Genomic DNA, 14847 nt, shown 5'->3' on the forward strand with positions numbered 1-14847 from the left:
CCCTTTTGGGAAGAGGGAGGGAGAAGAAGAAAGAAGGCAAGCCAGCCCCAGCCAGCCCCGCCCTCTGGCTGCCGGCGGCAGTCCCTCCGCCGTCCGCTTCGCGCGGGGCCCCAGTTCGAAAGCTGCGTCGGAGGGGAAGGAGGGCGCCTTTGCTGCTGGGATGCCCGGCTGGCCCTGAGCCCTCCCTCGGCTGCCTTCCTGCCATGCTGGCCTGGGGCTGGGCTCCGGAGGGCAGCCGGCGGGGGGCCTGAGCAGAAGGAAGGAAGGAAGGAAGGAAGGGCTCCTTGCCGGCTCTCTCTTCTCTCTCTCTCTCGCCCGTCGCCCGGGAAGGCCATGGGGCTGCCGGGGGCCCCCCTTGCCCTGCTGATGCTGCTGATGCTGCTGCTGCCGGGCCTCTCCGGGGCCGACTTCCCGGGGGAGAACGAGGTGCACTCGAGCTTCATCCAGCGGCGGCTGCGGAGCCAGGAGCGCCGGGAGATGCAGCGGGAGATCCTCTCCATCCTGGGCTTGCCCCACCGGCCCCGGCCCCATCTGCAGCCCGGCGGCAAGCACAGCGCCTCGGCGCCCATGTTCATGCTGGACCTCTACAACGCCATGGCCGGCGAGGAGGAGGCGGCCGCCGCCGGAGGGGCCAGCCTGGGCGCCCAGGGCCCGCGGGGGCTGGAGGGAGGCTACTCCTACCCCTACAAGGCCCTCTTCAGCACCCAGGGGCCCCCCCTGGCCAGCCTCCAGGACAGCGCCTTCCTCACCCAGGCAGACATGGTCATGAGCTTCGTCAACATGGGTCAGTCTCTCTCTCTCTCGCCCGGGGGCCAGGCTCTGGGGAAGAGGGCGAGTCTTGGGCACCTCAGGGGCAGGAAAAGAGGATTTCAAGCGATGAGTCTCGCTCTCTTTGGCGCTAAAAGGGTCTCTTGGGAGGGAAAGGATGCCTCTCTTTGGCAAGAAAAGTCTTCCTTTGGGGTAAAGTCCCTTTCAAGGAGTCTGTCTCTTTGGGGGGAGGAGAGCCTCAAGGGAAGCCGGGGCACCCAAAGACGTCGGGAAGAGCTCCCCTCTGCCCTCCCCGGGGCCTTTGGCGGGAGGAAGGGCGGGCGGGCCTTCTTCATAAAGCCTTCCCGGGCTCTGACAGGTGTTTGGGACCTTCAGGGCAAACCTTGCCATGACTTGGGGCTGATGCCCAGATTTGGCACCCGGAGCAGGCGAACGACTGGGACCCCGGACTCTGTGGGGTTTCCTGAGGTGGAGGCCTGCCTTGGGGTCCAAGTGGGAAGGTTTGCCAGGTGAGGGGGGCAGTCCTGGCAGCCCCCCCCCCGGGCATTAAGATGGCCCCCGAGAGGCCCAGGGGAGGAGGCTTTGCCCAGGGCCCTTTTTGTGTGCTTGACACAAAGTGGCCGGGTATGATGAATTCTGAAATCTCTTGATTATTTCTTAGGAGTTTACCACAGGGGAGGAATTCCTCTTAATCTCGAATGAAAAGAAAGTGGGGCCAGAACTCATTCGCATGAATTCACTAGTTCAGCACATTTACGTGAATTTGAATTCCCTTCGGACTGACTTCCCATTGCCCAAAGCTGTGTGTGGTGGTCTATCATGCCATAACGTTAAACTCATGATTGCGTTTGGATTGCCATTGGAGTATACTTCCAGTTTCCCTTGTCTGATAACATCCTTAGCTTCCCTCCTGTTCTGCGCCAGCACTGAGGCTCTGCCACTTCACCCAGGAGGCGCAAGCCCTGCTTTCAAAACAAACACCCATCTTTAAACACCTTTGGGACTCTCTAGTTGTGGGTGTGGTGCAGCCTCTTGCAGGGAAGGTTTGATACAAAGTGCTTCAAATGCTTGGACTCACCATTCTAAAATTGTTTTACTTTTCTGAACCCAGTGCCAACCACCTGGACAGCAGTGTGCGCCCGGTCCATAGCATGGTGTCCCTATGTGTGTGCCATACATTTGTGTTGTGTACAAATATCTGTAGATCAAGGGCCTCATCAGCACTGACATTTTGGAAAGACACTTGGATATGACATTTCTGGCTCTTCTGACACCACCTTTCAAATGGATCAGTGAATTTTCAAACTGGTGTTAGGACAAGTCAGGTGAGCGAGTAGTTCTGTCACCAATGCAAATCCAGGGTGAATCACTGAGGATTGTGCTGTATCCACGTGTCTTGAATGGTATCAGAAGGATAAGATTCACCTGTTTTTGGATCTTATCCCTCTCTGTAACTTGGCATCTTCTCTTGGGCATGTTTCATGCTTAAGAATGAAGCTGTCCCTCAGTGTGAGAATCATTAATTTAGCAGCCAGTCTGTCAGTGCTGAGCAATCTTTAAGTATATGCCTTTCCTTATGAGCACGTGTCTAAAAGACAGCTACCTGTGAAATTTTTCAGGAGCCAAAGCTCTTGACTATTGCTGTCCCCAACCTCCCTTTCAGACCCTGCAGAGTGGACATTAATATCATCAATTTAAGGCTTTGGTCCTATGCATGCTAATGTGGAAGTCAGCACTATTGCTCTCATGTATGAATAAATATGAGCGGGATGCATCATAATTTATGTCTATTCCAAAACCAGAGCAATTAAGCTTTGGCAACTATGTTCCACTGGGGTTCATACTTGCAACAACTGGTCATATTTGTCTGAAGCCTTCTTCAGTGAGTATGGATTAAAAATGAAGTGGATAATGTATTATTTTGCTGCTCTTTTAAGAGCTTGCAGGTTAGAGCCTGCAGGTAATAAAACCACGATGGTGCAGAACAGCAGGAGTCTTCTAACTATTTATAATGTGCGGAAAAGTAGTGTTTCTTCTTCTTCTTCTTCTTTTTCTTCTTCTTAACCTTTGTTTATAAAGCGCTGTAAATTTAAACAGCGCTGTACATACAATCTTTTTAATTAGACGGTTTCCTGCCCTCAGGCTTACAATCTAAAAAGACACGACACAAAAGGAGAAGGGAGTGGTGGTGGGGAAGAGGATGAGGTCCAGCAGTTCTTCCCTACCTCTGAGGCCTGGACCAAGGGAGATGGACTGGAGGGAGGGCTTGGCTTCTTAATGGATGGTTAATCTTCTTCCAGGTTCTTAGGTTGAAGTATGATGGTACCATAGGCTCATTTCACCTGGAAAAGAGACCCTATAACATACAGTGAAACAGAGAGAGCAGCAGCTCTGCCTCAAGAGATCTTAAGAATTAGAGAAGGTTCTTAACTGTGTTGGCAGCTGTGGTGATGAGCTATGTGATATTGTTTATCCTAACTTAATGAATCCAAATTAGTGTGATCTTATGGATGTGCTCAGGAACTTGTTCAGATATGTTTGTTATGCAGTAAGTTAGAAGTTATTTCTCATCCCACTCAATCTCCCTCTCCCTCCACTGCTTGCTGAATGCCCTGACAGGCATCTTTGTCCCTTTAAGTTGATCCCAGCCTGTGGTGACCATGTCCTAAGAGTTTCTTGGCAAGGTTTATTCAGATGAGGTTTGCTGTTGCTGACTGCATGACTTAACCCAGCATCACCTATTGCAGGGGTAGGCAACCTTTTTGAGCCGGGGCCCAGGTTGCTGTCCCTCAGACAACTGGGGGGCCGAAGCCAAAAAATAAATAATTAAATAATTTTTTTAATAAATAAACCAGGACAAATGTAGGACAAAATTTTCAATTGGAGGACACTTTTATAAAAAATGGAGGACACGCAAAAAAATTTGCTGATTTTTAAAAAAATGTTAATATAAATGCATGTTTCTGAGGCTTCTATAGACAATTGCCCCCCTTGCCCGCCTCCTCCTGATAGGCCAAAGGCCCCATGCCCTCATGCGAGAGGCCAAAGGCTCTGGCGGCAATCGGCGGCAGGACTGGGCTAGGGCCAGTCCCAAGGCCTTGCCGGGCCGCATCCGGCCCGCGGGCCGTAGGTTGCCTACCCCTGACCTATTGGGTTTCTGTGGATGAGCTGGGATTTGAACCCTGGTCTCAGAGATGGTTCTTAGTCCAGGCTGGCTCCCATAGTGGAGTAGTTACATCCCTTTGGGGATTCCTTTCATTTGTTCTCCCTTGCTTCTCCATACAAAACCAGTTCAGACTTGGGTACGTGAATGGCAACAGCCTGCAACGTGTAACAAATGAAGTGGCTTAGAGATCATTTGAATAATTGCAGTTTTGAAGCAGCAGCTGGTGAAAGGAGACTCCCCCACTCCCCCGAAGAGACACAACAGAGGCAGAATTTAAGCAGCTCGAAAGAGCCACTTTTCTCAGACAGCCGTTCACAAGCCTCTGGACTGTAGAGGCATCTTACTTGGATCAGGAGGGGAATTCTGTAATAAGTGGGTTGTGGGATTGTGCTCTTAACAACCCCAGAGAGGTACTTCCAGCAAATCCTCATTTGCGACCCTTCTCTAATGAGCTGAGTCTGGGTTGCCAGCCTGTGCTCTTTTGGTCAGCACATGTGGATGGGTTTATGCAAATGAGATGAAACTTGTCACTTCTCCGCTTGCAGTTGGCTGAGCCTTTTTAATGGGATACCATCGTCCAATGGGGATTTCTCTTTGTTTGCTATGGGTCTGCATAAACTTGGCTGGATGCATGCAGAGAGCACTCTCAGGGGCAAACATTCTATTTTAAATATATAATTATAGGTACTAGTTTCTCTGTATCTGTTTTTAGACTGTGTCACATGTGCCCCTGGAACCACCACATGTACAGATTGGATGTCTATGAATCCAGACCAAATCCGAAGAGAAGTTCAGAAAAGAGAGGAAGCTTGAAAACCAATCCCCTTTCCCCCATTGCAGTTTGGTCCAGATCAGAAGGGGTTCTTAAGAAGCCTGAAGAGACACACCCATTGAATATGAAGTGATAGTACAAGTGATAATAATAATAATAATAATAAGTTTTATTTCTATTTCCCCTCCTCTCCCGATGGATCAAAGCAGGATTACAACAGTATTTCAACAACAAAATGTCTAAAATTACAATCTAAAAACAATTTAAAACCATAATAGCCTGGCTTATGTTCACTACTGCAATATGAACTGCATATTTTGAGTGACCTAATGGCCAGTTAGGAATGATATTTACCAAAAGGTGGTTTTGGAAGACTCCAGTCACTAAACTGTAAAGGGTTTAAGGACAAAAATGCATCACTTCCAAGTGCGACTTTAAAAAACTGATATTGGATGAGGAAACAAATGCATTGATGGAAAATCGTGTGCATGTGTGTGTTGATTCAAAATTTCATTCTGAGCCCAGAATTGGCACAATGGTTATTTTGCTTTGTTTGTACAGGGTTCTGGTTAGCCAGTTAACTAGCAATAAATAGCTTGCCACTCTATGTAGGACTTAATTTATGCATGAGCCAGGTTTCCAGATTCATCCTTCAATCGTCTTTAAGAGATGAAAGGATTGGTGCCACTGAGTGCACGTGTACTTGGTTTCTATGGGGCTAACTTTTTACACCTGGAATAGTGCATCCCAGAACCTCTTTTTGTAGTCTTGCAATTCTTCCATGACACCTCTAAAACTCCTAGATCCTCTAAATTTCACTCGTGGGGTGTGAAAATCAACCCTCAACTGGCTAAACCACAACAAAACTGCTTAAAAGCATAGGTTGGATTTTCCATTTTTTAAAGCAAGGATTTTAAAAAACTCAGCCACAATACAAACACACCCAAAATTGGATCCTATCCCTCCCTATGCTCCATGTTTCAGCAAAGAATAATTGATTGTAAAAAGTGTCCTACAAGTCTTTTCACTCCCAAAATGTAGGATTCAGAAAAATATTGTCTCCCATAACCTTCTCTTGAAATGCCTCTGACACAGGGAGCCTGGTAGTTGTAAAATGAAGAACTTTAAAATTCTAAAATATAATACAAAAATAGTACATAATGCCATTACAAAGAACTTGCCCCCCTGTTCCCTCCTGCTTACTTGACTGGGATCCTGTTAGTGACATATATAAAGTCAACTTTAAGCTTGTGTATATCTTTTGTTGTTGTGGAAGTAGGTATTCTTTTCCATCCTTTGCAATGACCAAAGCTTTCCAGAAGTCATCATTGTGGTGTGGTACCCCCTGCCAGCTATATCCTTGCTTAGGAAGAGCAGAGGATTTGGAGAAACATCTGGATGGCTGTGTCCCAAAGCCAGAGACAAACAGGTGACATTGTTTGCTGAGATCCAGGTATAAGATAGTATCAGTTTGTGTGTGGCTCTTGGTCATAGCCAGATACTTCTCAGATTCTCTTCCCCTGCACCCCATTCTCCATCAACCATGGAATAGTCACTTAGGAGGTCTATTGTGGCAAAACCATGGGTCCTGTGAGTATTGAGCAGGGAGCTGTAGAGGAGCTCCACCTGCAGAACTCTTACACTATACTGGGCAATGTCAGATCTTGGCCATTAACTTTAGTTCCACTACTTAAGTCAAAATACTAAGTTCCACTACCTGAACCAAGATCTATATTCCTGTTCCACAGCTCCACTTCTTTCTTTTTCTTTTTAAAGCAAAACTTTGTATACACACACCACCTCTTTATTAAGGATTCTGTGCCTACTGGACCAAGCCCATTATTTCATGGGGTTTATGCAGGGACATGCCCATATTATTATTATTATTATTATTATTATTATTATTATTATTATTATTAAGCTTTATTTATATAGCGCTGTAAATTTACACAGCACTGTACATACAATCTTTTAATTAGATGGTTCCCTGCCCTCAGGCTTACAATCTAAAAAGACATGACACAAAAGGAGAAGGGAATGGTGGTGGGGAAGGGGATCAAGTCCAGCATTTCTTCTCCGCCTCTGAGGCCTGTACCAAGGCAGATGGACTGGAGTGACATCTACAGTTTCTTAAGGATAGGTCCTATGGCATTGAGGAGGCCTGATGGGATTGGCCTCTCTTCTCTTCCCCTCAGAGGCCAGGATGGAGCCAGATGCCTTCTGGGAAGGGCTCAGTTCCTTTAGGGGAGGCCTGGTGGGATTGGCTTACCTTCTTTTCCCTCATGCATAATGCCTGACACACATTGAAATCTAAGATTGTGGTACATTTCACAGACCAAAGTACATTATTGCTACACCGATAGCCATGGGAACTAGATTGCAGCTGTTTATACATGTGGCATATATGCATGTGAAATAAAAATGGAGCAGCATCTGTATGTTACAGGTAGTCAGTCTATGCAATCTTTGAAGTGGTTCACATATATATGTTCCCTGCTTTGTGACTGTACCATTAAGTGGTGATGGTATGTATGTGTGAATAAGCTTTCACAGATTTATTGAAACAATAAAATGCCCTTGTCCCACTAGCTGTATTGCTCTTGGAGAGTCATCTGCCTCTAAAGAAGAGCAATCAAGATAAGCACATATACCATGAACCAGGTCCCATTTTTATTTGTTAACGGTAATATTTTAATAATATTCCTTCCATTGCTAACATATGCTTGGCTAGATTCCCAATGACACTATTATTATAATTGCAGAAAAGTTCTTTTGGATTAGTCTTGAGATTGTTATGCATTTCTATTGTATTGGGTCACACTCCCTACATATGGCCAGTATATACAAGGAATTGGTCAAATTTTCATAGGTAGTGTGTTTCAATGGAAAAATTCCTTGAACATAGAGAAACAATCTGTCAGGTGCAGGTGATAGGCTGAAATTTTTCTCCTGATGTGCTAGCTTTTGCGGTGCAGGGTTTGTTTCATTGGAGAATGTTTAACCCTTCCTCCTTCCATGGCTTGGATTAGGAAAAGCTATTATGTTTAATTGTATTCTTTAAGAAGTCATGCTTCCATTGTACTTGCCTGCTGTTAGCATGGGCAGTCATTTGTAAGTTGATAGGCAAGATCCAATAGTTTTTACGTAGACAGGTGGAACTATTATCAACAAGGCACTTCTGAGAGTTTTGTCTGTATGGTTTTGTTCCCTTGTCAACAGTGCATGCCAGGACGAGTTTAAGAAACGACATAGATCCATAATAGCTTTCTTCATCCTTGCGCACACCTTTCATCCCATTATAGCTGCTTTTCTTTCATCTTCATGGCACAAAGGCTGGCTTGTTTATAGACTTCTTAATGAATTAGATTGGTTGCTAACCAGACTCTATAGTCAAGTACAGCACCTGCTTTTGGACATACAGATGTCAATTGAGGGTGAAAATGGAAAGATCTATTGTGGGGTGAATGCCCCACCTTAAAATGAAGGCTTTCTATAGTGAACTTTTAAAATTGCAGCCGGTATTAAACTGTGTGCCTTGGTTCTGTAAGTGATACCCATGTGGGCATTATATTTCCCAGGTAGGGTTTTGTTACATAAGTCAAACAAATGCAGCAAGGAAGTGTTATTAACTCTAGAAAATACATTGTAATGAGAAAGTGTCATTTAGCAACAAGGAACTTTTGCAGGGACTTGTTTGTTTTTCAAAAAACTGAATTAATAAAGTGCAGAAAATCATAAATGCAAACCACAAGAATTGCAACAGATGAATACAAATTAATTGATTTGCAGGTAGTTTCCTATCAGGTGTTGTTCTCCCCTTTGTATGCCTGGCTGTTGGGAACAGGAGAATGAGTTTTTCAGGGAGGTGCTAGTTGGGTGTGCTCTGCAGGGATGGCGAAAAGATCTAAAAGATTTTGGAATTGAAACAAATGATCCTTTATGAAAAGAAACAGAGTGCCTTTGTAAGATGCAAAAAGACAACAACAATGAAAGGCAAAAAGGAGTGAGTGATACTTAAAAAAAACTTTTCATGCTTATGCGTTAACCTATGAAGGGAGACCTTCTGAGGACATGACTACCTTGTGAACAGGACTGGTTCGCTTTGGGGGAATGAGAAAACTACCTGAGGTAGTAAAAGTAGCAACCCTCCTGCCAGGGCAGCCTTCCAGCTGTTCCCTTGACCATTCTTTTCTCCTGGGGACTTTTCACACTAGACAGTTTAAGTGTTATGATTCCATTTTAACTACAGAAGCAATATCCTATGGAATCCTTACAGGTAGGGAGGTGTATTTAGCATTCTCAGCCAGAGAGCTCGATCAGACTACAAAGGATTCCATAGGAAGTTGCCATGGCAGTTAAAGTGGAATCTTTGGGCCCGAACAGATAGGTCAAAATAAAGCTGCTTTGGGTCACTTTGGAAGTATGCTGTTTAAATGGCACACACATCTTACGAGGCCAGAAGCTGCGCTAAAGCTGTACGCCAGTCCTTAGGACTGGAGTGAGGCTTTGGTGCAGCTTCCGGCCTTTTAGGTAGCATACAGCATTAAACGGCATACCTCCAAAGTGCCCCGGAGCAGCTTAATTTTGGCCTTTCTGTTTGGGCCCATAGTGCTATGACTGTCTAATGTGAAAGGCCACCAAGGATAGCTGCAGAGGAGAGACACAAGTGCTCCCTTCTTTGGCTACCTTTAAGAAATTGCATGCTTCCTTGTAATGGATAAAGCCATGCCAAGTGCTTTTCAGCACTGCAAACCTCTGCTGTTTTCTCTGTTCAGCTATGATGGCTTCTCCCAAAGAATCCTGGGAAATTAATTTGATCGAGGTGCTGAGACTTTCCTGTTGAGAGATCCTGCCCTCTCACAACACTAAACAGTTCCCACATGTGTAGCTCTTCATTTTAGTGTAGGAAGTTGTTGAATCATCCATCATTAGAGGAAACAAAATAATAAAATGCAATACATATTACTTTTTTCCTTTTGAGTGTATAATGATGGCTGTGACTCTACCACTTGGGCGATTGGGAAAGGGCACAAATAGCAATTTATTTGTTGTTGAACATGGGATTGCCATAAGTCAGCAGGTGACATGAAGGCATGCATGCACACACACAATCCCCAACACTCCAAACCAGTACCAATGCAGTGCTTTGCACTAGCTTGCATTTTTTTTTTTTTGGGGGGGGGACAGTAAATGCAAGTCAAAGAGTCCATGGTGACTCTAATAGGTTGCTAATAACCGGTCAGCAGTCTGTGGCTTCTACTCCAGTGATTTAGCCTCCAGTGATCTCTTGAAGCAGAAGTTGGTTAGTCTGCAGTGGTGAGGTAGAATTTATATTGTGGGATTAATGGAAAGCTATGGGTGATCTGGACACTTGGTTGAAAAACATAAGATATCTCATTTTTATTTTTATTTATTTTATTTTGGTCAAGGGATGGTACAACAGAGTGAACAGATGTTTGTGGAAAGAAAGGGGTTCTAGGTAGGACTTGAATGTTTTCTGGAAGGTAAGTAAATTGGCCAATCCCACCTTTATTTTTTCTTTGTGTCTGGCTCTGGGCAAGCCTATTTTTTAAGTAATAAGGGTAAGTCCTACTACTAGGGAGATCAGAGTGAGATAGCTGCCTCAGGCAGAAGGTATTGAGGAGAGGGAGATAACTGCAGGATTTTTAGAAGATGAAGTCCGGTGCATTTTACCGTGCCTAAGCAGATTTTGGAAAGCTATTCTTAAAAAGTAATTTGTTCTCATTGCACATTACAGTGTTAAAAAAACCCTGATCTGTTCCTTTTACTCATTGGAAGTTTGAAGAAAAAAAAAACGTGTTTAATGGTCTTTCCTTTTCTATTATTCCCCCCCCCCCTACTTTTTGAGAGGAAAATAAGCCAATTATGTTCAACAAGGGAGAGGCATATAACTTGCCAAATTCTTGCCAAAATGTTTCAAAAAGGCCCTTTTTAAAAAGGTTGAAAATTACTGGTGATTACATGTTACACCAGTGTTATGCTATTACATGCTACATCAGTAAAACAACATGTTGAACAGTTGAACTGTGGTTTCATGACACTCCTGTTACCTATAAACCAGTAACTAGTTACAGGTAATTGCCAAAGCTGTTCTCTCAGCAATGTTGAAGAATAAATTATTCTACTCCCAGTTTGGATACTTTTCGGTAAATGGATGAGCACCATTCTTTGCTTCAGATAGCAATGTCTTGGGCAGCTCTCTGAATTGTGGTCCATCAGGTGCCTTTAGGCAACTTAAGGGCAAGGTATGAGAAGAATAGCCTTCTCCTTGGACTCAGAAGTTTACTGACTCTTCACATGGAGACCAAGTGATATGGGTGGGATTCTGCTCATTGCTAGATTGGGGCTATAGATGTAAAATTTCTGCAGATTTTGAAGCCACCTTAAATTATTAAAGCTGCTTAAGTCATGTGGAAAAAATGGTGTATCTCCTATTTCTTTTAAGGAAAAAATGGATATTTTCAGAACAATTGAAGAATGCAATATTAGCAGCCATTATAGGTTGAAAGTCACTTTTAGGAACATAAAATTTATTATATCTTACTTGATTTGGCATAAAGTTGTCATGATGGGTATAGCAACAGTACAGTTTATTCAGAAAAATATTTTTACTGTTTGTTGCATCTGTCACTTTATGAGGAGTAGAGGAAAAAAGACAGAATAAAAACAGAAACCATAAAAAACAACATAATTTTTTAAAAACAGTTCTCCACTAGTTTTCTGTAGTGGCAAGGACACACAACATAATTATCATAAAGAACAGAGAAATGGAAACCAAGGCTGCATCCACACTGCAGAAATCCAAGCTGGCACCACTTTAACTGGTATGGCTCCGTCCTATGGAATACTGGGAATTGTGATTTTGTGAGACATTTAGTCTTCTCTGTCAGAGACCCCAGAATTCCATAGCACTGAGCCTTGGCAGTTAAAGGAGTGCAAAACTGGATTATTTCTGCAGTGTGGATTCAACCCAAGACCAGAAAATGTAATGATCTGATAGTGTATAGTCAATGGGGTCAATGTATAGTCTTAAAATATGGTTTTGGGGCAGTAAAAATGTGAACACTTTGTCTTAAACATTTCCTTCATCATTTTAAAAGAAAATATTCTAAAATCATTTTTCACCCCCCCCCCCCCCAATAAAAACCTCAACTTGTGGGAAAGAAACCACAGTGAAAACATTTATTCTGAATTTTTCTGTCCCCTGCGTCCCCAGGCTGTCACAGCTCTAGATGGAGCAGCTAGAAGGGCTTTATGTGAGCAGATCTTCAGAATAATAGATTAATATAATGCGTTAATTTGAGTTTTTTTAAAAGGAGAGGAAACAACTTTACATTTTGCTGTTAACTTAACAAAGCCCATTCTCATAATTCTTTTGGCATAACTCAGTATTTCTTTATTTTCCTGTCCTTATCTTCAGTGTGTAATTGGAGGTTGGAGATAAGTAGTTGGGAACATTTTGCAATGAAATAAGTTCTGGTTTGCAGCTCTGGAAGATTTTGCATGGAACAAGATCTCTGGTGTGTAGACTGGGAAGGTTTGGCCTGAATCTGTACTTCTGGTGTGCAGACTCTCAAGGTTTTACTTGGAACAGGAAGTCTGGTTTGCAATCTTCCCATGTTTTCTATTTCAAAAGGCACAATTAACAAAACACATTTTTTACTACTAACATTAATAACAATGAATTAACTTTTGCAGCTGACTGATCATTCTTGAAACCAATTAATTTTGGCTAACTTTCCAAACTTTTGGTGGTTAAGTATGGCAGAAAAGACTTGGCGGGGAGAAGGCATCATTGTATCTCTTTTTCTACTCACCTGCCATTGATTCCCTGCCAAAGACAAATTGTTGTTAAACCAGCTTAAGTCTGTGGTGTAATAATGCTCTTGGAGTGAAGATTTCAGCCTTCAGTCTGCATTAGATCCTGCTCCTTCTATGCTCATGGAACACTGAATTCATAGTACTGAATCCATGTATTCATGGAACACTGAATACATAGTGCGCATAAGGACTCCACTTATTTTATGTCTTACTTTGCCCTCCCCCACATACCTCAAAGTGCCCTACATGACCCTCTGATCCCTACTCCCATTGTATCCTCACAAAACCTTTGGAAGATTATAATAACTGAGAGAGGGTAGCTAGACCACATTCAGCACTGTCTTTGGGGCCACTTGTTTGAGTATTTGAATCTGGATCCATCATTGTAACCACTATATCACATAGGCCCCATATCTTCATACTTCTGCAAACCTAGGACTTGTAGCAAAGAGGAAGAGGTGGGTGACAGGGAAGGAAACACCATTGCTTACAGGCCCATTGGTGCTCGATAGTTCATAGAATCATAAAGTTGGTAGAGACCACACGGGCCATTCAGTTCAACTCCCTGTCATACAGGAATATACCATCAAAACATCCCTGACAGATGGCAATCCAGCTCCCAAAGAAGGAGACCCCACCACACTCTGAGGGAGTGTGTTCCACTGTTGAACAGTTCTTACTGTCTGGAAGTTCCTCCTAATGTTGAGCTGGAATCTCTTTTCTAGTAGCTTGTATCCTTTGTTCTGGTTCCTGTTCTTTGGAGCAACAGAAAACAAGCTTGCTCCATCCTCAATGTGACATCCCTTTATATACTTAAACAGGGCTATCATATTACCTCTTAATGGTCTCTGTTCCAGGCTAAACATCTCCAGCTCCCTAAGTCGTTCCTCATAGGGCATGGTTTCGAGGCCCTTCACCATTTTGGTGGCCCTCATTTGGATATGCAGCTGTTATGTGCTTTATATTGTGAACCATGACTTCTCCACAAACATGCACAGAAACTGTGCACCTAAAATTCCTTCAAATGTATTTTTCCTCAAAAGCCCAGATTACTAAATTTGCTTTTCTTTGATGAAGCACTGAATACTTGTATGGTGCCAGCACATATTTCAAAGCTGAAAATGAATTTTCACATGTAGCTTATGGTTGCACTACAGGTGGATCCTGCAACATACAATCATGCATGGAAAGTTTTCCTTCTACTTATACAGTAATGGCTGAGTTTCCCCCATCCAGAATTCTGAAATCTAAAACACTCCCAGACCCAAGGTTGTTCACATGGGTGGCTGAGATAGTGACACACTTACTTTTTGATGGTTCAGTGTACACAAACTTTGCTTCATGTACAAAATGATTAAAAATATTGTACATAAAATTACTTTCCAGATATGTACATATAATGTATATGAAACATAAATGAATTTTGTATTTAGAGTTTAGTCCCATCGCGTTACATATATGGTAATATGCCAAAATCCCCAAAAAACCAAAATCCAAAACACTTCTCAAGCATATCAGATAAACCATGGCAGTTAAAATGATGCCAAACTATATTATTTCTGCTCTGCAGAATACAGCCCAGCGTTCAGTTCCTTGCTCAGCCATAGAAGCCCTCTGGATGACCTTGGGCGAGTCACACCCTCTCAGCCCCAGACAAAGCTGTGATAGGTTCACCTTAGGGTCGTCATAAATTGGAAATGACTTGATACAATAACAACCACCCTCCCCCCCACTACACCACTGGGGCACACCTATGCAAGATTAATTTTTTTGGGTGTAAACTGAGGATTAAATTTATTATTTATTTAGAGCAGAGAATCAGTATCACCCTTCAGGTATTGTTAATTTGCATCTTCCAGCAGTATCAACCAGCAAAGCCAATAACAAAGAACGTTTCAAGTTGCAGATCTGGAGGGCTGTAAAACTGCCATTCCTGGTTTAGAGATTATTTATTGAGCAAACCCTAGTCATTAATGAGACTCATGACACAGTTCTTAGTTCTTAATACTAAGAGACTTAGTACTATGGGAAACTGTTATGCTTATACTTTGTTAATCAACGGGGGCTGTTCCTGCATACCTACATAAGGGACATTGCCCTAGAATCTCATTGATTCCCAAACTTTGGCTTTCCAGGTGTTTTGGACTTCAGCTCCCATAATCCCAGACCAAGATGAGGTTTCTGGGACCTGAAGTCCAAAACAACTGGAGGACCAGAGTTTGGGAATCACATCAATCAAGGTGGCTGTGCATTTCTGTGTGCCAACAGAGTCTGGTTATTTGGATACTTCTCTCCTCCA

At 43.3% G+C, this 14847-nt stretch overlaps 1 protein-coding gene across 4 annotated transcripts in view; it reads left to right on the plus strand.

The window, feature by feature from the left end:
- The first annotated feature begins 408 nt into the window (after positions 1–408).
- The window catches only part of LOC149315623 (bone morphogenetic protein 7-like), a 121868-nt gene continuing 107429 nt past the window's right edge, over positions 409–14847 (plus strand). For 3 of the 4 annotated variants that reach the window (XM_089513769.1, XM_089513771.1, XM_089513772.1), the window contains exon 1: positions 412–784. In XM_089513769.1, the coding sequence (XP_089369895.1) occupies positions 478–784 (307 nt within the window). In that variant the 5' untranslated portion in view covers positions 412–477. Of the gene's footprint in view, positions 785–14847 lie in introns of all 4 variants that reach the window. The other variant, XM_089513773.1, reaches the window with a different exon arrangement.

The sequence above is a fragment of the Sceloporus occidentalis genome, unplaced genomic scaffold (assembly GCF_023333645.1).
Source record: "Sceloporus occidentalis isolate IW3139 unplaced genomic scaffold, rSceOcc1.0.p SCAF_3, whole genome shotgun sequence".
NCBI lineage: Eukaryota > Metazoa > Chordata > Lepidosauria > Squamata > Phrynosomatidae > Sceloporus > Sceloporus occidentalis.